The sequence below is a fragment of the Heteronotia binoei genome, chromosome 9 (assembly GCF_032191835.1).
Source record: "Heteronotia binoei isolate CCM8104 ecotype False Entrance Well chromosome 9, APGP_CSIRO_Hbin_v1, whole genome shotgun sequence".
In the NCBI taxonomy this organism is placed as follows: domain Eukaryota; kingdom Metazoa; phylum Chordata; class Lepidosauria; order Squamata; family Gekkonidae; genus Heteronotia; species Heteronotia binoei.
In genome coordinates this window covers 87,775,212-87,789,711 of record NC_083231.1, presented here as the reverse complement: position 1 = coordinate 87,789,711, position 14,500 = coordinate 87,775,212, and the positions used below count along the sequence as shown (strand labels likewise).

The window sequence follows — 14,500 nt, the reverse complement described above, 5'->3', positions numbered from 1 at the left end:
ACGGAGGCAGTGGATCGCCCCCCCCCCCCAGGAAAGTAGATACCGGTACCTTCGCTCCATAAGACGCACACACTTTCCCCCCCACTTTTTTTGGGGGGGGGGAGTGCATCTTATGGTGCGAAAAATACGGTAAGGCTGACATCAGAAACCACAACATTCAAAAAAACAGTGGGGGACATTTTATCTTTCCAAGTTAAACTGTAGCAAGTTGGGGAGGGACGGTGGCTCAGTGGTAGAGCATCTGCTTGGTAAGCAGAAGGTCCCAGGTTCAATCCCTGGCATCTCCAAAAAAGGGTCCAGGCAAGTAGGCGTGAAAAACCTCAGCTTGAGACCCTGGAGAGCCGCTGCCAGTCTGAGAAGACAATACTGACTTTGATGGACCAAGGGTCTGATTCAGTATAAGGCAGCTTCATATGTTCATATGTCCCTGGTTATCACTTTGGCTTTTCCAGTAAATTTTCTCACCATGTCAGTAGTTGTAAAAATGCCTGTTGCAGATCATTCAAGTGAGTATTCCTGTCTGAGGGGCTGGAGAATAGCATAGGACTCAGCTATAAACCATGGATTGTTTGATGTGGTAGCTGGCACCACTCCAACCACATACTCAGGGTCATCTTGCAACAAGAAAAGCCCAAAGAAAATAACAACACTGGTGGTCACCTACAGCTCCCAATTCAAGCCAGTTCAATGCATTATTAATGACCTACAACCCTTGCTTCCCTCACACAGGCACTGGGGGGAGCTGACCTTTTATTGCTTAGATACCCCGCTAACCTAAAACAACTTCTCACCCACAATGATAAACTACTTAACAGTTACATGGACTCAGAGCTGTTTTCTGTAGAAAAAGCCCAGCAGGAACTCATTTGCATATTAGGCCACAGCCTGTGACATCATCATTGTTTCACACAGGGCTTTTTTTTGTAGAAAAAACCCCAGCAGAAACTCATTGCATATTAGGCCACACATCCCTGATGCCAAGCCAGACGGAACTGTGTTCCTGCTCAAAAAAGCCCTGCATAGACTCTGGTACCAAAGCATGCAACAAACCAAGATGCCAGCTTTGCTCTCATATAGATCCTAGCAATGACATCAACAGACCCAGCAACATCAGCCCTACCATCTCAAGTTCATACTCTTCCTGATCCTCTGATGTGACTAACGCCGTTGAATATCAGCAATGCCCTTCCACCCTCTACACCAGTGGGGGAACATTTTCACCTTACAGGACATTCAGTTGCTGACCTGAGAGCAGGACATCTCTCACAATGGAATTTCGAAGGGGGCTTAAAAAGAGAGATTGCTGAACTGCAACTGATAATGAAGTTCAAATCCTCTTGGACTGTATGGAAGCCTAGTTTTCCTGTCTCCTTACCAATGCTGATTTCTCCATGCCTATTACCTTTCTGCATATCACACTTAATCCAATCACATCTTCTATTGTCATTTTCCTGCTAATGTCATTTGGCATTTGAAATCACTCCACTTTCCAATATATAGAGCAGATGGACACACATTCTAGATGTATCTGAAGAAGTAAGCAGTGACTCATGAAAGATTATACCCTACCACAAATTTTGTTGGTCTTTAAGGTACTACTGGACTCATAACTTTTTAACTCTGCAAACATTTTGTTCATTTATTGCAGTGATTCTCTGTGGTTCAGGAGCCATATGTAGTTCTTTTATACACCACTAGTGGCCCTTTTGAGAATCATTCCCCAATGTGCCACCCACACTGTGTTTCAGGAAAGTGGGAAAGGTCAGCCCCGTAGCCAGGATTTGAAGAACTGGGGGGCCCTGATTTTTTTCAGGGGGCACATAGTGCCCCAACCTCCATGGTCTTCTTTTCTACCACCACTGAGGAGGAAAGCTGCCAGCTCGCTGCCATACAGCCTCCCCCCTCCCCACAGCTGCCCCAAGGTGATCCCTTTTCACCCCTCTTCCAGCAGCTCTGGTGGGGAGCCACTCAGAGGTTTAGATACGTGCCGCATTGTCTCCTGCCCTTACCTTTAGCATGATCCAGCTAGGCAAGCCCATAAGAACATAAGAGAAGCCATGTTGGATCAGGCCAATGGCTCATCCAGTCTAACATTCTGTGTCACACAGTGGCAAAAAATTTTATATCTACACACACACTGTGGCTAATAGCCACTGATGGACCTCTGCTCCATATTTTTATCTAAACCCCTCTTGAAGGTGGCTATGCTTGTGGCCGCCACCACCTCCTGTGGCAGTGAATTCCACATGTTAATCACCCTTTGAGTGAAGAAGTACTTCCTTTTATCCGTTTTAACCTGTCTGCTCAGCAATTTCATTGAATGCCCACGAGTTCTTGTATTGTGAGAAAGGGAGAAAAGTACTTCTTTCTCTACTTTCTCCATACCATGCATTATCTTGTAAACCTCTATCATGTCACCCCACAGTCAACGTTTCTCCAAGCTAAAGAATCCCAAGCGTTTCAACCTTTCTTCATAGGGAAAGTGTTCCAGCCCTTTAATCATTCTAGTTGCCCTTTCCTGGACTTTCTCCAATGCTATAATATCCTTTTTGAGGTGCAGCGACCAGAACTGCACACAGTACTCCAAATGAGACCGCACCATCGATTTATACAGGGGCATTATGATACTGGCTGATTTGTTTTCAATTCCCTTCCTAATAATTCCCAGCATGGCATTGGCCTTTTTTATTGCAAACACACACTGTCTTGACATTTTCAGTGAGTTATCTACCACGACCCCAAGATCTCTCTCTTGGTCAGTCTCTGCCAGTTCACACCTCTGCTGGGACAAGGGGGGGGGGGGGTGGAAGGCGCCACCAAGTCGCAACTGACTTCTGGGACTACAAGACCTCCAATTCGGATTTCTTCCTGTTGGAGGGCGAGCTGAGGCTGCCCAAGCGCAGCTCCCACCCTTGCTTGGGTGGCCAGCGGGACCAGGCCAGAAAACCCCTGCAGGCAAACATCACCTCTCCACTGATCTCCAGCCCCGGACTGCAGCTGGGACCTCCACTTGTGTATGCCAGCCTACCTTACCCTGTCCTGTCTGCAATGGAGCCATCTGCCCCCCACCCCTGCCGCCCCACTTGAGGGCCAGAATGGCCTCTTTTTGCCGGCGCTCTCTAGCCCAACATCAGCCCAATGTGGAGCTTAACTTTCAATCCTGGGCGCTGAAAGTGTCCTGTTGTTTCTGCTTACTGAGGGGTCAGAGATTTCTCCCAGCCCCTAAGCAAGCAGAAGCAACACGGAGCTTAACTTTCAGTCCTGGGCACTGAAAGTGCTCCGTTGTTTCTGCTTGCTGAGGGGTCAGAGATTATTTCCAGCCCTTAAACAAGCAGAAGCAACAGGGAGCTTAACTCTCAGTCCTGGGCTCCAAAAGTGCCCTGTTGTTTCTGCTTGCTGAGGAGTCAGAGATTTCTTCCAGCCCCTAAGCAAGGAGAAGCAACACAGAGCTTAACTTTCAGTCCTGGGTGCTGAAAGTGCCCCATTGTTTCTGCTTGCTGCGGGGTCAGAGATGTCTTCCAGCCCCTAAGGAAGCAGAAGCAACTCGGAGCTTAAGTTTCAGTCCTGGGCGCTGAAAGTGCCCAGTTGTTTCTGCTTGCTGAGGGGTCAGATAATTCTTCCGACCCCTAAACAAGCAGGAGCAATGGTGTATGATGATGGCAGAATGGAGAAGGATGCAGCCGAGGCACTGGAGGCTGGTTAGGGGCCCCAAGTCGGGGGGCCCTGCCTAGAGTCAGGAGGCTGTGTTCCCACAGGCCCCCTTGTAGCTACGGGCCTGGGAAAGGCCCTTGTCCAGTGGAGACTGTGGGTGGCTGTTGGCTCCCACCATGAAACAGCTGCCGTCAGAGGAATGAAAAAGGTGAGAACCTCACTGAAGAACAGGCTTCATGTTGCCTGGGATGGAAGTAATGTGGCTCTTTGGATTGATGGTTACTGTAAATGACACTCTGTGTAACCTGCAGAGTGAGGGCTACTGATATGCCACTCAGGAGATGAAAAGCTAACTTCTCTACATAGTGATATGCTTTAATTCCAATGACCCATCCACCTAGCAAACCAACAGCTCAGAGAATTTAGGAGCAGTACTGGGAGAATTGCAGGTGTGTGTTTGTGTGTATGTGTATGTGTCCAACTTTAGGTTGGATAGGAATGTGCTGATGTGAACAGATATAGCTTCAAAAAGCAAATGTGATTCTGAACTGCCAGGTTGTTGCAGTTAATTTTCTTGCTTTTATGAAGGAAATAAAACAGATATTGTAAAATATTATAAAAGGCTATGAAAAGTTACATGTGATAAAGATGGCATTGAATCGTACTACTATATATTGAAATCTCTCACGTCCTTTAAATTATCCCTTTTCTAAACCATGCAAAGTGGATCTCTGTGTCAGTACACTTACATATACCCATACATCTGGAATAAGCCTTCCAGCAGTAGCTATGGATTCTTGCTTGGTACAGACCCTTGTTAGGAATATTTTAAGTACATGGGCCTTCAGAGACAAGGCACGGATCGGAAGAATGAGAAAGAACTGTTAGGAAAAGGAGGGAGTTTGAGAAGGAAGAATGAGGACTGCAAGACAAAGGCAAGAAGAAAGTAATATCTGGAAATTTTACTTTGCTTCTTAAGTGCATAGCACACTCATCCCCTGTTTTTCTAAGCTTAAGTGCAAGATAGTTCCAAATGGCATAGCTTGCAAATCTCACCAGAATACTGGATGTTTTTATTGGCACTCCATAATTAACATTAGAGAAAGCTAATTCAGCTTATGGTGATGTGGAACAGACACAGGAAATTGTCATAAATCTTTACATTTTAAAATATGTTTTAACATTTTGTTTTAAGCAGCTGCTTAGAGGTTTAAGAATATCAAAACATATTTAACAGAAAAGTGAGACAAAGGACAAACCATGAGTGCATGCTTCAACATGATTAATGAGAATGACAGCACAACACATTAACAGACTGAAGTTTATTGTTGCCTCAATTTTATGTGCATGTGGGTTTTAGTGTTTTTGTTTTTTTACCTTTGGGCCTGGTAGTCCATGAGGTCCCTGAAAATAAATAATTCATAATTACAAGGAGACATTTCAATAGTAGCAATTTGTTCTTTGTGAATACAAGTCACTTAAAATCACTCCAGAGAAACAAAAGTGAAATTTGGCAACTGTTTGCCAGCTTGGCATCTGCTTGCCTTTCCTGTTTTCCAAAGATTTTCAGAAGTCATGGGGAAATATTAGAACCCCTGGAGTTGAGGTTTGAAATATCTGTACTTCATAGACAACTCAGCCTAACCAGTCAAGTTAGATTTGAGTCCAGTTGCAAGAGTCTCTAATCTAATGGTGCTACTAGACTCAAATCTGATTATTCTACTGCAGATCAACACAGCGACTCTCTGAAATAATCAAAGTGCAGATGGCCAAAAGCCACATCATGGCATCTGTCAAAGCCATTATTTGACCTTTCTTTACAACTGCACAAACCTTATTTACCTAAAGGAAGGCCAGAATTTCCACCCCCCACCTGTCCACAGAGTCCACCTTTTAAAGAAGCTATTTTCTTTAGGTGAACTGATCTTTGTCACCTGGAGATCATTTGTAACCCCAGGAGATCTCAATCTACTACTTGGAAGTTGGCAACTTTAATAGTAATATCATTTGTTCATAATCTATTTTTAGAGGCAACCATCTAACATGGGGGTGGGGGGGTCTTCCTGTTTGCATAAATAAAAGTATTTCTCACGATCAGAGATCCATTTGGTGCCATTTCTAATTCCCTCTGCTCAATAGCCCATCAAAGTCCTTGGTAGGGAGGTAACTGGGGAAGATCCTGATAGCTGACTAGCAGAAGCTTAATAACACTGTGTTGAGCACGTTTTCCTTTGCTCTGCTCACAGGTACTTAAAGCCTAGGTTCTCATCCATTGCCACTCAGCTGGAAGGTTTTAGCCTTGAGCTGGGTAAAATAAGGCAGCGAGAAGGAAGATCTGCTTGGCACTCAGAGGTCTTCCTCCCCCTTTGCTGTTTGTTTCTCTTATAATTTTTATGTATTGTTGGCCATTTTTGTTCCATACCAGGAATAAACATGGGATATGAAGAATGAATGAATGAATGAATGAATGAATGAATGAATGAATGAATGAATGAATGAATGAATGAATGGAGCAAATCTTCTACCCACAGACCACAAGAGGATTACTTCTTCCTGTCCTGGCTTACACTCAACTAAGGAAATGTCCATGCAAGCTTTACAAGGGAAGCTCAGTTCTCCCTGGTATTCCCCTTTAATTAATGAATGCATGCAATACTGGTACATAAAAATGGACTTACCATAGGCCCTGGTGGACCATGTGGGCCAGGAGATCCTGGTGGTCCTATAATCTATACATCAGAGTAATATAATTAATTCATGTTGACAAAGGTGAATTGTTATACTGAATTGTTATACCTGTCTTGGAAAACTTAATTTGAAAAGGTCCAGTTTTTTAAAAAAAAACAATAAAAGATTTATCTCTCCTAAGTCAGAGCACTGTATAAATAACAACTGCACATTGTCCCTATAATATTTATAGATATATTGGTCAAAACTGGGCATTCTTGCTTAAAGTGATGGAAGTAAATACATCGGAGTATAGCTGCTATCTTGTTCACAGGATAACTATAGCCAGCACTTGAAAACCTGAGATTCTTATCAATCATGATGCATAATTGCTTTGTATCACACTAATTATCTTTGAACGGATCTTCCTATTGCTCTTGGAAGGATTGGAGAACCAATACAGTATATATCAATACAAGCATTTAAACATCACGACAAGACTTACAGAAGGACCTTGAGGACCTGGCAAGCCACCATCTCCTTTGTCTCCTTTCATACCATTGGATCCCTACAAAATCATTAATGAACTATTAAACAACACGTTCTTCCTGTCAACTGGTGCATTTTTAACTCAAATTTGAGTTTTCATTATATTATTTTCACTGACAGATGCCCTTTGATGAGCAGAAAGCCCTTCTGCTCACCTAAGGGTGGATATTATGCAACTTCCTGCTTCAGACACATTATATCCTATGTTCCAACAGGGTCTCCCAACACTGAGGAGCAACTGTTTGGGTAATGTAAGGGACTGCAGAAGACTGATGGAGGTGGAAAGATCTATTTCATGAGTGAGACTGTTCTCAGTTCTTTGGATCCTACCCATTATTTATTTTGCTTCATATCATAACTCCCTAGAGTTGCCAAGTCCAATTCAAGAAATATCTGGGGACTTTGGGGGTGGAGCCAGGAGACATTGGGGGCGGAGCCAGGAGCAAGGGTGTGACAAACATAAATGAACTCCAAGGGAGTTCTGGCCATCACATGTAAAGGGACAGCACACCTTTTTAAATGCCTTCCTTCCATAGGAAATAATGAAGGATAGGGGCACCTTCTTTTGGGGCTCATAGAATTGGACCCCCTGGTCCAATTGTTTTGAAACTTGGGGGGTATTTTGGGAAGAGGCACAAAATGCTATACTGAAAATATGGTGCCTCTATCTCAAAACACAGCCTCCCCAGAGCCCCCAATACCTCCAGATCAATTCCCTATTATACCCTATGAGAATCAATCTCCACATAGGGAGTTATGATGTGCCCAAGCAGACATTTCCCTCCCCCACCCCACCTCCCCGTTTCTGGCGACTCTTAAGTGAGGGATTGGCATCTCTACTCATGAGTTGCTGCCAGCTTCTTCAAAGTAACACAGACACACCATCCTTTCCAATCGGAGACTGAAGCCTCCGGAGGTGGAAAGTCACATGGTGGTTGTGGAGGCGGGGCTTCCCCCCCACCGGCCAGCTGACTGGGGGTGGGAAGGAGCCTGGGAAAGAGGGAGAACCCCTGCTGGGACCTGGGGATTGGTAAGCCTATAACTCCCCTTAAAGCATTGGCTTATTGTACATTAAGCTTGTATAATGGCAACTTAATGGAAATACTTTATGTGGAAGTATTTTCAGGATCAATTTTTCCACAATTTTTCTCTTTTTGTTATTGATATAGACCGGGGTGGCCAAACTTGCTTAACATAAGAGCTACACAGAATAAATGCCAGATGCCTGAGAGCTGCAAGACATGAATGTCAGATGTTTGAGAGCTGCAAGACAGGAAGGGAGGGAGGGAGGAAGGGAGGGAGGGAGGGAGGAAAGCAAATAGATGGGGAGGGAGAGGTAGAAAGAAAGCAATTTTAACTTTAAATGCATTCTCCAAGCTGCCAGCTGGCTTGGCAGGGACAAGTGATTTAAAAAGAGAAATGGCTTCTCCAAGCCAGTCAACGGAGCAGTGGGGGCTTCAAGAGCCACACAATATGTGTGAAAGAGCCACATGTGGTTTCCGAGCCACAGTTTGGCCACCCCTGATATAGACTGAGCTCAGTCCAGCCAGTCTAGAAAGAAAGACTGGCTTTCTGAACCAAAATTGCTCTCATTTCCATACTAAACATCTTGTGCACACAGAAATTGATTAACTAATGTGAGTTCAGTGCTCATACAACAGCCATGTACACTGGCTCTTGTTTCTCATGTGCAGTGGATCAAATAGGGCCTGCTCCAATAGAAATTTTTTAATAGATGTAATGCCTTCATAGTAAACAGAACAGCACTGCTAGATCAGAAGAACAGCAGATAATTATACAGAATGTAAATACAGTACAGCAAAGTTTAATCTGCATAAAAGTTTAGGGAAGATTCCCCCTTGTGTTTCAAGTTTCATTAATTAAGGCTGTATTTATATAATCACTTAAATTATTTTGTAGTCAGTCTTGCTCTTTGTGATGTCAGTTTGTGTCATGCATAAATGTGAGTGTGACTGAATACTAAATACATTGTTCTTGGTAAAATACTCACTTACAGAAAACATATTGTGGAGTTGTCAAGGAAAACTGAACCTGTGCAATATGATTGTTATCTCTATATTTTTGTTTTCCTAAAGCATTTCCTTGGAATTCTTCAAAATTTACGCTGTCATATTATGATGTTAATTCCTTGATCACAGTTTAAATCTTTAAAAAGCAGCATGAAGCTGTCATGACAAGTCCTATGAACATTCAATCTACTCAATATTGGAATTTTTTTAAAAAATCATGTCCCATTAATATTAAGCAGGCAGTCCCTTATGATTCTCTATGGCTGGAATTTCATTCCAGGTTACCTCCCTCCCTAGTACTTCCATTTTCTTTCTCCCTTAAAAATCTATCAATTAAGTTGTGGCAACTCTTTAGGCCTTATCTCCTTTAACAGAGGCTAAGACTGAGTAGCTGTATTTGGGCATATCCTTCTCCTTTCCATACACTCCTATTTTTTGTTGGTCCATGGTCCACCGGTTCATTTCTTAAATGTAAACTATTTACAGTGGGAACTTGTTTTCTTCTGTAAAGCACTATGCAAACTACTAAAACTGGCAAGAATAAGTGGGTGTTGAAATGATAATTAAGAGCACTACAACTTGCTACCAAATTATTTTTAAAAACCACAAACTTACTGGCAATCCTGGAAGTCCAATCCCTCCTTTTTCTCCTGGTATTCCAGGGTCACCTGTCTCCCCTTTTGAACCTTTAGGCCCCTGAAACACACATGAACAACATGCAAATGACTCCTACATTTCTGGAACATTAACCCTGCAGTAAAAGCACACAGGAAATCCACCAACATCTTTGAGTTATTTATTATTGCTATCAACACATATCTCTGGTTGCATTCAAATTTCATTTCATATAGTAAAGGACATTGTTCCACAGCAAAACTCTCACAAATTTCTCTCTATTGTTTTGGTCATTTTATTTCATTTCCCCCCATATCATTTATTTCATCATCTTCCATATGGTCTGCAGGAGGAAGAGGAAGAAGAGGAGGAGGAGGAGGAGGAGGAGGAGGAAAAAATAAGTTCAAATACCGGCTCCCCTTCAGCTCCTGATATTCCTGGGGATCCCGGCTCACCCTGAAAAGTGAAAATCCACCTATATTAGTTTTGCTAAAGTCACTTGGAATATCAGAACATAAGTACAGCCTTTTGGATCAGACCCCAAGTCCACCTACCACATTTCCCCATAAATGGCCACATTTCGATACACCATGTAGACTTTCCCCTTAAATGTAGGAACTTCACTGTCTCCGTAAATCCCAAATCAGTCTTGAAACTGCCACAAAAATGAATTAACTAAATAAATAATATGTTGTATGTGTGTGTGTGTGTGTGTATAAAGTGTCAAATTGCAGCCAACTTCTGCCAACCCCCTGGGCTTTTTAAGGCAAGTGAAGTAGAGGTGGTGGTTTGCCACTGCCTTCCTTTGCAAAGTCTTCCTTGGTGGTCTCCCATCTAAGCACCAACCCTGATCAGCTTCCAAATCCTGACAAGATTGGGCTGTACTGTATCATTCCACATCCCATAGTGTGGTGAGTGTATGGAAGAAGAAGAAGAAGACCAGATTTATACCCCACCCTTCTCTCTGAATTTATTTATTTATTTATTACTTTACATTTATATCCCGCCCTCTCCGCAAGTGGACTCAGGGTGGCTCACAACAGAGTCTCAGAGCAGCTTACAATCTCCTTTATCTCCTTCCCCCACGACAGAAACCCTGTGAGGTGGGTGTGGCTGAGAGAGTTCTCCCAGAAGTTGCCCTTTCAAGGACAACTCCTACAAGAGCTATGGCTAACCCAAGGCCATTCCAGCAGCTGCAAGTGGAGGAGTAGGGAATCAAATCCGGTTCTCCCAGATAAGAGTCTGCACACTTAACCACTACGTCAAACTGGCTCTCTCTTGTTGTTGTTGGGCAAGCATCTGAAAGTCTTTAAATCAAAACCCATATCTCCTATTGTACTAAATACAGTTGTTTCCATTTGCTATCATTTATGCACCATATTTTTCCTCTGGTGGTTCTATTTAGTGACTGGTATTGAAATTCATATTTTTCTCTTGTATTAACTAAACAGCACAAAACTCTTAGGAAAACTTAACCACATCAACAGCAGTCACTTCCCACTTCCTTGTAAAGTGTTCTTAGCGTCATTTATACCAGGGGTGTCAAACTCATTTGTTATGAGGGCTGGATCCGACTTAAATGAGACTTTGTTGGGCCAGGCCATGTGTGTCATAAAATGCAATGTCAGGTAGCAGAGATATAAACTTTATAAAGGACACAGACAAACACAAAGATTTTTTAAAAACTGAAAATATGCTTAAAAGATTAGCATGCTTGCAACATTTTGTTTAGTTAACAGTTTCTGATAACTGATACCTTTTGCTCTGAATTATTGCATCAAAATCTGGAGACAATTTCTGTGCTGTAGCAATCCAGAGTATGCTGCTCAGGTGTGTAGCTGTAAGTTGCAAACCTACTTTTGATGTATTGATATTCATTACAAATCTCATGGTCAATGCTTTGAGCCTAAGACCAAGGGGAAAACATGAAATGGCTGTGCATTGCGAGCTTTTGTTTCATATGCTGGTCAGCCAATGGAGAAAATAGAGATTTTGCTCTATAGCTCCTGTGTGATTGAGCAACCCTGTCAAAGCAAGCTGTGATGCAGAACAAAGCAAGAGAGAGAAGGAAGCAGATGACAGTAAGTTGCTCGTGAGCCTGATAGGAGCCCTCTGGGAGCCTGATCCAGCCCTTGGCCACACGTTTGACACCTCTGATTTACACATTAACTGAAGGCTGTTTTTTAAAATCATCTTCATAGTTTGTAGATTTAGATGCTCACCTTTGCCCCTTGCAATCCCTGGGGGCCAGGAGGGCCAGGAGGACCCTATAGGGAAAAAAAAAAGAATTTTAGCCTAGTATCCAGATGACAGAACAGGTTAGCCAAACAAATATACTCCAGTCTATGTTAATAACAAAGCCTACAGGACATTGTATTAAAATAATTGAGAACCAACAATATTTAAGACAATTATTTATGGACAGACAGTACAGAATTACAAAGATTACATGGGGTAGTGACATTCCTACGCAGGACAAAATACTATCAAAAGACAATGCTAAACCATCTACTGACATTCTAACTCCTAAGTAACAACTTTATAGAGTACTGAAAACAAAAGCAGACTTTGAAGGAACATTTAATCAGATGACCATTGGACATACAGTGAGTACCTTTAAATTGCCACACATATCAATTCTCTACTCATAGTCCATCTGTCAACTTTGGCACTTAGTAGTTTACAATGACATGCAGCTAGTCTAGTCCTGCAGATGGCATCAACTGCACACGGCTAACAGCTCCCTATCCATGCTGACCAGTTGCAGCACAAATCTTGCCTATACCACAGCTCACCAAAGTTCTGATTGAAATGGTACAGATAAGGTTAGAGTAGTTCCTCAGTGGAACAGGCTACCTTGAAGGTGGTGGGCTCTCCTTTTTTGGGGGGGGGTTTAAATAGAGGCTAGATGTCAGCAATGCTGATTCTGTGATTTTAGGCAGATTGTGAGAGGGAGGGCAAGGAGGGTTGTATCAATGCTACGCATTTTTTGCCATCTTTCAGGTATGGAGTAGGGATAACTGGGTGTGTGAAGAGAAGGTATTTGTGAATTTTCTGCATTGTGGAGGGGGTTGAACTAGGTGACCCTGGAGGCCCTTTCCAACTCTATGATTCTATGGTACCAGTCTGAAATTTTTCAGTGCCTTTGTATCTAACCATCTACTACTTCAGATTGATAATGAATCATAAGAAAATCCTGTGCTTACAAAGCAGGGGGCTTTCCTAAGCCAATTATGTAGGGTTGCCAGCTCTGGGTTGGGAAATTCCTGGAGATTTAGGGATGAACCCTAAATAAAGTAGAGTCTGAGAAGGAGAGGGAGCTCATCAGGGTATAGTGCCATTAGGGTTGCCAATCTCCAGGTAGTAGCTGGAAAAAATGGCCAGTTTAGAAGGTGGACTCTGTGGCAGTATAACCCACTGAGATCCCTCACCTTCAACCTGCCATCCTCAGGTTCCACTCCCAAAATTTCCAGGATAGCATTTCCCTATCTGGAGCTGGCATCCCTAAGTGCCATAGAGTCTACTCTCCAAAACAAACATTTTCTCCAAGGGAACTGGTCTCTGTAGTCTGGAGATGAGCTGTAATTCCAGGAGATCTCCAGCCCCAACCTGAAACTTTGTAACTCTAGCTGCTACCTGTTGGTTCAGGTTTCCATGAAAAGTTACCTTTTAAAAAATCTAGTGCTTAAGACTGGATAGGGTATACGAAACAGTAAAAAACCCCAACAACTCCTAGATATGAAATTCCCACAAACTGGGTAGAAAACTGGATTGTGTGGTTTTGTGATCACCAGGATAAATAGGCATACATTTCTAAGCAGAGGAAAAGGCACGTGTGCAGGCACAAGACAGACCAGCTTAGCCTGCAGATGACAACTTTGAGGGCAGAGTGTTTTAGGATTTACTAGAAACATTTTTCCCACAGCATGTTTTTCCTGGTTGCTCTTTCATCCATTCTTTTTGGGTTTAACATAGAGTCACAACTCATGTCAACAGATGCAGCTAATTTATACCGAATCAGACTATTGGTTTACCTAACCTAGTCATGCTAGCACTGACAGGCAGTTGCTCTCTAAAATATTAGGCAGATATTTTTTTTCCCAGCCTTGCAGTCTGGAACCCAGCTGAGGTGCTAGGTAGTGAACCTGAGACCTTCTGCAAGAAAAGCATGTTTCAGAGTAGACCCTTCTCAAAGTTGCTCTAAGTAGCACAGAACTACCATAAACCTGAATGCAGACAAGCACTGAGCTACTTTGTACATGTGAAAACAAGGTATGTCATATCAGCAGTTTCATGCAGCACACATGTTTACATAATGCCTATGTACTGGTTTAAATCTGGATTGCAAGGAAATGACAAGCCAAGGAAATTCACTAAGATGCAAACGTCTGCCCAGATGGCAAAACAGAGCTCATGGAAACATTCAAAACAATGACCTTATGAGAGAAAAAAAAAGAAATGAAGAAGTATTTGTATTTCATTATTAATTCTGCATGAGTATGGCCACCTTTCACCCTAGAATACCTCTGTTAATAAAAGCAAAGGCCAGAAAAGTCTGAGTTCAGCATGGCAGGTTAGAGCTCGAAGCAGTGCAAAATTTTCAACTTGCTAAACTGAAATTTCCTTTTCCAATATTTCTCACATCTGGAATTAATGAACCTTATTGACTCTGAAGAGAAATAAAGGTACATTTATAGGAAGAAGTTCCATTTGAGATCACAGCTCTAGTTGCAGTTCTCAAATCATTCAGGTCTGGATCACTTACAGCCTAACAAATTCTACTACGTGAATTTCTGGAACAAGTGTAGACTGTATCTTCTAAGAAATAACTGGGATACACAACATTATTTTTTTAAAAGCCATTCAGCAAAATGAAGTTATAGACTAATCCTGCAATGCTTGCACACAAAGAACGCCTACAGTCATAAACATTTTATAATGTTAACAGGAGATTCGATTCCTTTCTTCTACCAATGTCTATGGGAGCC

General features: G+C 42.5%; 1 protein-coding gene across 1 annotated transcript in view; it reads right to left on the bottom strand.

Annotated features, from left to right (window-relative positions):
• Window positions 1-14,500, bottom strand: part of COL25A1 (collagen type XXV alpha 1 chain) — a 491,250-nt gene that overhangs the window by 33,452 nt on the left and 443,298 nt on the right. The window contains exons 25-30 of the mRNA XM_060246951.1: window positions 11,735-11,779; window positions 9,924-9,968; window positions 9,513-9,593; window positions 6,824-6,886; window positions 6,330-6,380; window positions 5,029-5,055 (exon numbers count right to left, since the gene is read on the bottom strand). Of these exons, the coding sequence (XP_060102934.1) occupies window positions 5,029-5,055; window positions 6,330-6,380; window positions 6,824-6,886; window positions 9,513-9,593; window positions 9,924-9,968; window positions 11,735-11,779 (312 nt within the window). The remainder of the gene's footprint in view (window positions 1-5,028; window positions 5,056-6,329; window positions 6,381-6,823; window positions 6,887-9,512; window positions 9,594-9,923; window positions 9,969-11,734; window positions 11,780-14,500) is intronic.